Raw genomic sequence first — 9,282 nt, forward strand, 5'->3', positions numbered from 1 at the left:
CTTTTACCCTTTTTCATAGCGCCCCTTACTTCTTGGGCATTATTGGTTCCCCATATTCGCCATCACTAGACAGTGCTCTTGTTATCCTAATTCTTCTGTCATCATGTCGCAGGAGCTGTTCCCTGCTGATTTCTGCAGGGAGGGAGGAGGAGGATGCTGCATCACTCCACTTGTGAATTAGTTCCTCAGCCTTACCCAGTGGGGGTCTTTGTGAGCCGCACGCCGGGCTCTGCCCCCCTTAGCTATCTGAATTTTTGCCCACACTTGTCTTGCAGATATTTCCCGTCCAACAGAGCTAGTGAACTCAAGCCATTGTCTTTCCCGCTCTTTAATCTTCTCTTCCCTGGCTACTTGACACACAGTTTTAAACAATTCTTGGTTACTTTCAGTGGGATGTCTCCGGTACTCTCTACTCATGTCTCGCACATTTGCGTTAAGCATCTTTATGTAATCATTCTCATACAATTTTATTTTCTTCCTGTTGATGTTAGCCAGCCTCGCATAGGCCGCTGATGTTATTCTTTTGATGTGGGGTTCAGGAGACAGGTTTGGTGTGATATCAATCCCTAGATTTTTCTCTCTGTTCGTCTCGTGAAGGACTTTGTCTCCCATTCTGTATCCAGTGTCTGGTCTCTTATTTGCTCCCCATAGATTCATTACCTTACGTTTACTTGGGTTAAACTTTAGTAGCCATTTGTTGGACGATTCATTCAATTTGTTTAGGCCATCTTGTAGCCTCATAATATCTTCCTCCATTTTAATCCTCCTCATAATTTTAATCCTCCTCCTCATCGTTCGCAAACATTGAGAGGAACGAGTCTATTCTCTGTGAGATCATTTACATATATCAGGAACAGTATAGGTCCAAGGACTGACCCCTGAGGGACTCCACAGGTTACATCTCGCCATTCCAAGACCTCACCCCTCAGTGATTCGCTGTTTTCTGTTGCTTAGGTACTCTCTTATCCAGTGGGGTACCTTCCCTCTCACTCCTGCCTGCATCTCCAGTTTATGCATCAGCCTCTTATGTGGTACTGTCTCAAAGGCTTTCTGGTACTCCAAAAGTATGCAGTCTGCCCATCCCTATCTTTCTTGCCTGATCTTTGTTGCCTGGTCATAGAATTCAATCAATCCTGTGAGGCATGAGCTGCCATCCCTGAACCCATGCTGATGTTTTGATTCAAAGTTCTTCCGCTCCAGATGTTCCACTAGTTTTTTTTCGCACAATCTTCTCCATCACTTTGCATGGTATGCAGGTTAGTGACACTGGCCTGTAGTTCAATGCCTCCTGTCTATCACCCTTCTTAAATATCGGCACTACATTAGCCGTCCTGCAAGTTTTTGGCAGTTCACCTGTTGCCAGTGATTTATTATACACAGTGGCGAGTGGCTGACACAGAGCTTCAGCTCCTTACTTCAGTGTCCAAGGTGAGATTCCATCCGGGCCTATAGCCTTTGTCACTTCCAACTCTAGCAGATGCTTCCTTACCTCCCCACTGGTAATTACAAACTCATCTGGTGGTGTTTGGTTAGGTCTTCCCTTTTCTATCTCTGGGACTTCCCCTTGCTCTACTGTGACGACCTCCTGAGATTTCTTATTGAATTCCTCATACACCTCCTTGTCGTTTGTAGTGAATTCGTCTGCTTCTATCCTCAGTTTCATTACCTGTTCCTTCACTGATGTTTTTCTCCTGATGTGAATGTGCAGCAATTTGGGTTGTCTTTGCCTTGCTTCCTATATCATTTTCATATTGTCTTTCTGCCTCTCTCCTCACCCTGACATATTCATTCCTGGCGCTCTGGTATCTTTCTCTGCTCACTAGTGTCCTATTATTTCTGCAGTTTCTCCACGTCCTATTACTTATATGCTTAGCTAGCTTACATCTCTGATTAAACCATTTGTTTCTCATCTGATTTTCATTTCTTTCTTTCTGGACTTAGACGAACTTGTCTGCTGCCTCCTTACACTTCTGTGTGATGTAGTTTATCATGTCTTGGGCCGTCTTTCCACTGAGCTCTGTTTCCCAAGTTATATCTGATAGGAATTTTCTTATCTCCTCATATTTTCCTTTTCGGAATGCCAGCCTTTTGTTTTCTGGGCCATTCCTTGAGTACATTAACCCTTCTTCGACCAGATACTCAAACATCAGAACGCTGTGATCGCTCATTCCCACAGGGAGCTTCAAAACCAATTTCCTTTATGTCAGAGTCGTTCTGCATTTCTCGCGGCCTTTCTTCGTAACTCATGCCTCTTAGTTCTGGGACTAGCCTAGTGGCATATCTCTGAACTTTTTCAAGCTTTGCCTTGTGCTTGTCAAGGTACGGGCTCCAAGCTGGGGCCGCATTACTCCAGGATTGGTCTTACATATGTGGTATACAAGGTTCTGAATGATTCCTTACACAGGTTCCTGAAGGCAGTTCTGATGTTAGCCAGCCTCGCGTATGCCGCAGATGTTATTCTTTTGATGTGGTCTTTAGGAGACAGGGTTGGTGTGATATCAACTCCTAGATCCTTCTCTCTGTCCGTTTCATGAAGGACTTCATCTCCCATTCTGTATCCTGTGTCTGGCTTCCTGTTTCCAATGCCTAATTTCTTTACCTTACATTTACTCGGGTTGAACTTTAGAAGCAATTTGTTGGACTATTCATGCAGTCTGTTTAGGTCATCTTGTAGTCTCATACTGTCTTCCTCCGTATTAATCCTCCTCATAATTTTTGCATTATCAGCAAACAATGAGAGGAATGATTCTATACCATCTGGAAGATCATTTACATATATAATGTGTGTGTGAGTGTGTGTGTGTGGGGGGGGGTGTGTACTCGTCTATTTGTGCTTGCGGGGGTTGAGCTTTGGCAGTTTGGTCCCGCCTCTCATCTGTCAATCAACTGGTGTACAGATTCCTGAGCCTATGGGCTTTTTTATATCTACATTTGAAACTGTGTATGGAGTCAGCCTCCACTACATCACTGCCTAATGCATTCCATCCGTCTTCCAAGTTTTTGGCAGTTCACCTGTTGCCAGTGATTTGTTATACACAGTCCCACATAACTGTGTATAACAGATTTGTTATACACGGCCCCCAATCTTTGCACAATCGACTTGAGAATGGTCCAGGACGGACCGAAACGTCGTCGTCCCTTCACCTTCTAGTGTGTGGTCTGGTCAACATCCGTTAACTACTCTGACACTGAAAAAGTTCCTTCTAACGTCTCTGTGGCTCATGTGGGTACTCAATTTCCACCTGTGTTACCTTGTTCGCGTCCCACCAGTACCGAATAGTTTATCCTTGTTTACCCGGTCGAATCCCCTGAGGATTTTTTAGGTTGTGATCATGTCTCCCCTTACTCTTCTGTCTTCCAGTGTCGTAAGGTGCATTACCCGCAGCCTTTCCTCGTAACTCATGCCTCTTAGTTCTGTTTTTTTTTATTTTTACTATTTACTGGGTTACTAACATTTTTTTTATTCCACACGACACACACTCACCCCAGGAATCAGCCCGTGACACCTGACTAACTCCTACCTATTTACTGCTAGGTAGCAGGGGCATTCAGGGTGAAAGAAATTTTGCCCATTTGTTTCTGCCTGGTGCGTGAATCGAACGCGCGCCACAGAATTACGAGTCCTGCACGCTATCCACCAGGCTACCAGGGCCCCCCCCCTGTGTTTGTGTGTGTGTGTGTGTGTGTGTGTGTAGTTTACTTTGTTCACTATGATAGGGAGACGTTATCCATTTGATTAATTAGTATTTTTACCTAATTAACACGTGACCAATTCAATCTTCATTATTTGTCACATTAGCATATTGCAGTCATTACATTATGGTTGCCAAGTTGAACCAATCGCTTTAAAGTTAATAAGTATTCTAATTCTTGATATTTCATGTAACAGGTATTGAGAACGATCCCCTGGGACAAGATCAAAATCCGCCTTATGTGTGTGGAGATCAACCACATTCCAGAGGGCTTCCAGACTCTTCTCGAATTCATGAAGAAACAAGGCTACAAGTTCCTGGGTATTAGAAGTATTGACGCCTGGTTCGGTTGGCCAGCTCTCTTGAATCAAACAATGAACATTGGATAAAAGCTTCATAAACCATTAAGTCATGCTCATACTGATTTATTATTGTACTATGATGAAGTGTGGACGAGGTATAATGCATAACTTCAAGGTACACGAATTTCTTCACAAAAGGTATACAAAATGTCTTGCACGATTTACACCGACTTGATGCTATGAAGATGCCATTTTCTGATGTATTACCATAACTGGTCTACATATTAAATTTTCAATTAACATTTCATTGTATTATAGTGCCAATATTAAAAAATTTCCATGTACTTATCTTTATTTTTCACTCTCCTGTATGGCTAAGGACACACACACACACACACACACACACACACACACACACACACACACACACACACACACACACACACACACACACACACACAGTTTGAAAATGACATCGCGAGTAAAGCAAAGACCCAACCAAAGCTGCTCTACAGCCAAATCAGGAGGAAAACAGCAGTGAAGGAACAAGTGATGAAGCTGCGAAAAGGGGAGAACAGATACACAGAGAATGACAAGGAGGTGTGTGAAGAACTCAACAAGAGATTCCAGGAGGTCTTCACAATAGAACAAGGAGAAACCCCTGCACTAAATGAGGCGGCGGGAAACCAAGCAACCTTGGAGAAATTTGACCTCACCAGTCATGAGGTCAAAAGGTGTCTGCTGGAGCTGGATGTGACAAAGGCTGTTGGGCCTGACAGAATCTCACCATGGATACTAAAGGAAGGGGCAGAAGCACTAAGTGTGCCACTCTCTATGGTGTATAACAGGTCACTGGAAATAGGAGACTTACCAGAAAGTTGAAAGACAGCTAACATGGTCCCAATATACAAGAAGGGTGACAGGCAAGAGGCACTGAACTACAGGCCAGTTTCCTTAACTTGTATGCCATGCAAGGTGATGGAGAAGATTGTGAGGAAAAGGCTCGTAGAGCATCTGGAGGGAAATAAATTTGTAACGCACCACCAACATGGGTTCAGGGATGGTAAATCGTGCCTCACAGGTTTAATAGAATTTTATGAGCAGGTAACAAAAATTAAACAGGAAAGAGAAGGGTGGGCCGACTGCATTTCTTGGATTGCCAGAAAGCCTTTGATACAGTACCCCATAAAAGGCTGTTAAAAAAGTTGGAGCAACAAGCAGGAGTAAAAGGGAAGGTGCTCCAGTGGATAAGGGAGTACTTAAGCAACAGGAAACAGCGAGTAACGGTGAGGGGGGAGACATCAGAATGGCGAGATGTCACCAGCGGAGTCCCACAGGGCTCAGTACTTGCACCCATCCTGTTTCTAATATATGTAAACGATCTTCCGGAGGGTATTGACTCATTCCTCTCAATGTTTGCTGATGATGCAAAAATTTTGAGAAGAATCAAGACAGATGAAGATAGACAGAGACAACAGGATGACCTGGATAAACTGGAGGAATGGTCTAGAAAATGACTGCTAAAGTTCAAATCAGGAAAGTGATGCATTAGGCAGTGATGTGGGGAGGCTGACTCCATACACAGTTTCCAATGTAGATATGATAGAGCCCATTAGGCTCAGGAATCTGTACACCAGTTGATTGACAGTTGAGAGGCGGGACCAAAAAGCCAAAGCTCAACCCCCGCAAGCACAACTAGGTGAGTACACACACACACACACACACACACACACACGTCCGGTGGCCGAGCAGACAGCACGCTGTACACGTGATCCTGTGTTCCCGGGTTCGATCCTGGGCGCCGGCGAGAAACGATTGGCAGAGTTTCTTTCACCCTATGCCCCTGTTACCTAGCAGTAAATAGGTACCTGGGAGTTAGTCAGTTGTCACGGGCTGCTTCCTGGGGTGTGTGTGTGTGTCGTGTGGAATAAAAAATAGTAGTAGTAGTAGAAACAGTTGATTGACAGTTGAGAGACAGGCCGAAAGAGCAGAGCTCAACCCAGCAAGCACAACTAGGTGAATACAACTAGGTGAACACACACACACACACACACACACTGAAATGGTCAGAGAAATGGCTACTGGAATTCAACACAAGCAAATGTAAAGTTATGGAAATGGGACTAGGAGATAGGAGACCAAAGGGACAGACCACAATGAAGGGGAACAGCCTACCTGTAACGACGCGTGAAAGAGACCTGGGGGTGGACGTAACACCTAATCTATCTCCTGAGGCACATATAAATAGGATAACGACAGCAGCGTACTCTACACTGGCAAAAGTTAGAACATCATTCAGAAACCTAAGTAAGGAGGCATTTAGGGCGCTTTACACTGCCTACGTAAGGCCAGTCTTAGAGTATGCCGCCTCATCATGGAGTCCCCATCTGAAGAAGCATATAATGAAACTGGAAAAGGTTCAGAGGTTTGCAACGAGACTCGTCCCAGAGCTACGAGGGATGGGGTATGAGGAGCGCCTGAGGGAACTGTGCCTTACGACACTAGAAAAAAGAAGGGAGAGGGGGGACATGATAGGAACGTATAAAATACTCAGAGGGATTGACAGAGTGGACATAGACGAAATGTTCACACGGAATAGTAACAGAACGAGGGGACATGGATGGAAGCTTGAAACTCAGATGAGTCACAGAGATGTTAGGAAGTTTTCTTTTAGCGTGAGAGTAGTGGGAAAATAGAATGCATTTCAGGAACAGGTTGTGGAAGCAAATACTATTCATAATTTTAAAACCAGGTATGATAGGGAAATGGGACAGGAGTCATTGCTGTAAACAACCGATGCTCGAAAGGCGGGATCCAAGAGTCAATGCTCGATCCTGCAGACACAACTAGGTGAGTACACACACACACACACACACACACACACACACACACACACACACACACACACACACACACACACACACACACACATGAGTTTGACTTGTATACCATGCAAGGTGATGGAGAAGATCAGGAGAAGAAACCTGGTAACACATCTGGAGAGAAGGGACTTTGTGACAAATCGCCAACATTGGTTCAGGGAGGGTAAATCTTGCCTGACAGGCTTAATAGAATTCTACGACCAGGTGACAAAGATTAAGCAAGAAAGAGAAGGCTGGGAGGACTGCATTTTCTTGGATTGTCGGAAAGCCTTTGATACAGTACCGCATAAGAGGCTGGTACATAAGCTGGAGGGACAGGCAGGTGTAGCTGGTAAGGTGCTCCAGTGGATAAGGGAGTATCTAAGCAATAGGAAGCAGAGAGTTACGGTGAGGGGTGAGACCTCAAATTTGCGTGAAGTCACCAGTGGAGTCCCACAGGGCTTTGTACTCGGTCCTATCTTGTTTCTGATATATGTAAATGATCTCCCGGAGGGAATAGATTCATTTCTCTCAATGTTTGCTGACGATGCCAAAATTATGAGAAGGATTAAGACAGAGGAGGACTGCTTGAGGCTTCAAGAAGACATGAACAAGCTGCAGGAATGGTCGAACAAATGGTTGTTAGAGTTTAACCCAAGCAAATGTAATGTAAAGAAGATAGGTGTAGGGAGCAGAAGGCCAGATACTAGGTGTTATCTGGGAGATGAAATTCTTTGCACGTTAGAGAGAGAAAAAGACTTGGGGGTTGACATCACGCCAGACCTGTCCCCTGCAGCCCATATCAACCGGGATAAACTGGATAAACTTGATAGACCTGGATAAACTGGAGGAATGGTCTAGAAAATGGCTGCTAAAGCTCAGCTCAGGAAAGTGCAAGGTGATGAAATTAGGCGAAGGGAGCAGGAGGCTGAACACAAGGTATCATCTGGGAGGTGAAATCCTGCAAGAGTCAAATAGAGAGAAAGATCTGGGGGTTGATATCACACCGAACCTGTCCCCAGAGGCCCACATCATAAGAATAACATCAGCGGCATATGCTAGACTGGCCAACATAAGAACTGCCTTTAGAAACTTGTGTAAGGAATCTTTCAGAACCCTGAATACCACTTATGTAAGACCAATCCTAGAGTATGCAGCTCCAGCCTGGAGTCCATACCTAGTTAAACACAAGACAAAGCTAGAGAAGATTCAGCGGTATGCCACCAGGCTCGTCCTGGAACTGAGAGGAATGAGCTACGAGGAAAGGCTAAAGGAGCTGAACCTCACATCCCTGGAAAACAGAAGAGTAAGGGCAGACATGATACCCACCTACAAAACTCTCAGGGGAATTGACAGGGTGGACAAAGACAAACTCTTCAGCACGGGTGGGACACAAACAAGGGGACACAGGTGGAAACTTAGTACCCAGATGAGCCACAGCGATGTTAGAAAGAATTTTTTCAGTGCCAGAGTAGTTAATAATGGAATGCATTAGGCAGTGATGTGGTGGAGGCTGACTCCATACACAGTTTCCAATGTAGATATTATCATGTTCACAGAAAATGGTATCATCCGTTTTCTATGTGCGGCGGCTGAGACGCCAGAGAGAGAGAGAGAACATAAGAACATAAGAACAAAGGTAACTGCAGAAGGCCTATTGGCCCATACGAGGCAGCTCCTATTCTATAACCACCCAATCCCACTCATATACTTGTCCAACCCGTGCTTGAAACAATCGAGGGACCCCACCTCCACAATGTTACGCGGCAATTGGTTCCACAAATCAACAACCCTGTTACTGAACCAGTATTTACCCAAGTCTTTCCTAAATCTAAACTTATCCAATTTATATCCATTGTTTCGTGTTCTGTCCTGTGTTGATACTTTTAATACCCTATTAATATCCCCCCGGTTATGTCCATTCATCCACTTGTAAACCTCTATCATGTCACCCCTAACTCTTCGCCTTTCCAGTGAATGCAACTTAAGCTTTGTTAATCTTTCTTCATATGAAAGATTTCTAATTTGGGGAATTAACTTAGTCATCCTACGCTGGACACGTTCAAGTGAATTTATATCCATTCTATAATATGGCGACCAAAACTGAACTGCATAATCTAAATGGGGCCTAACTAGAGCAAGATATAGCTTGAGAACCACACCAGGTGTCTTGTTACTAACGCTGCGATTAATAAATCCAAGTGTCCGATTTGCCTTATTACGAACATTTATGCATTGATCCTTTTGTTTTAAATTCTTACTAATCATAACTCCCAGCGTCGACTAGCGTCGAAAATCGGGCGATTTTTGGCCGCTAGGGTAAAAAATCGGTAAAAAACCGAACCACCCCCAGTAGGCACGTAAAAACAATCAAGGCGAGAGCAAGCCCCACGCGAGATAAAAGTGTATTCCAAAGGACCCCCTTGC

The 9,282-nt window shown here is 44.4% G+C and overlaps 1 protein-coding gene across 1 annotated transcript in view; it reads left to right on the forward strand.

Annotated features, from left to right (window-relative positions):
• LOC138365506 (protein Star-like) overlaps window positions 1-4,343 on the forward strand; it is a 499,513-nt gene extending 495,170 nt beyond the window's left edge. Inside the window, exon 6 of the mRNA XM_069325793.1 lies at window positions 3,890-4,343. Coding sequence (XP_069181894.1) covers window positions 3,890-4,081 — 192 coding nt within the window. The 3' untranslated portion in view covers window positions 4,082-4,343. The remainder of the gene's footprint in view (window positions 1-3,889) is intronic.
• The last annotated feature ends 4,939 nt before the right edge of the window (window positions 4,344-9,282 follow it).

Source organism: Procambarus clarkii, chromosome 17 (assembly GCF_040958095.1).
Source record: "Procambarus clarkii isolate CNS0578487 chromosome 17, FALCON_Pclarkii_2.0, whole genome shotgun sequence".
Lineage (NCBI taxonomy): Eukaryota > Metazoa > Arthropoda > Malacostraca > Decapoda > Cambaridae > Procambarus > Procambarus clarkii.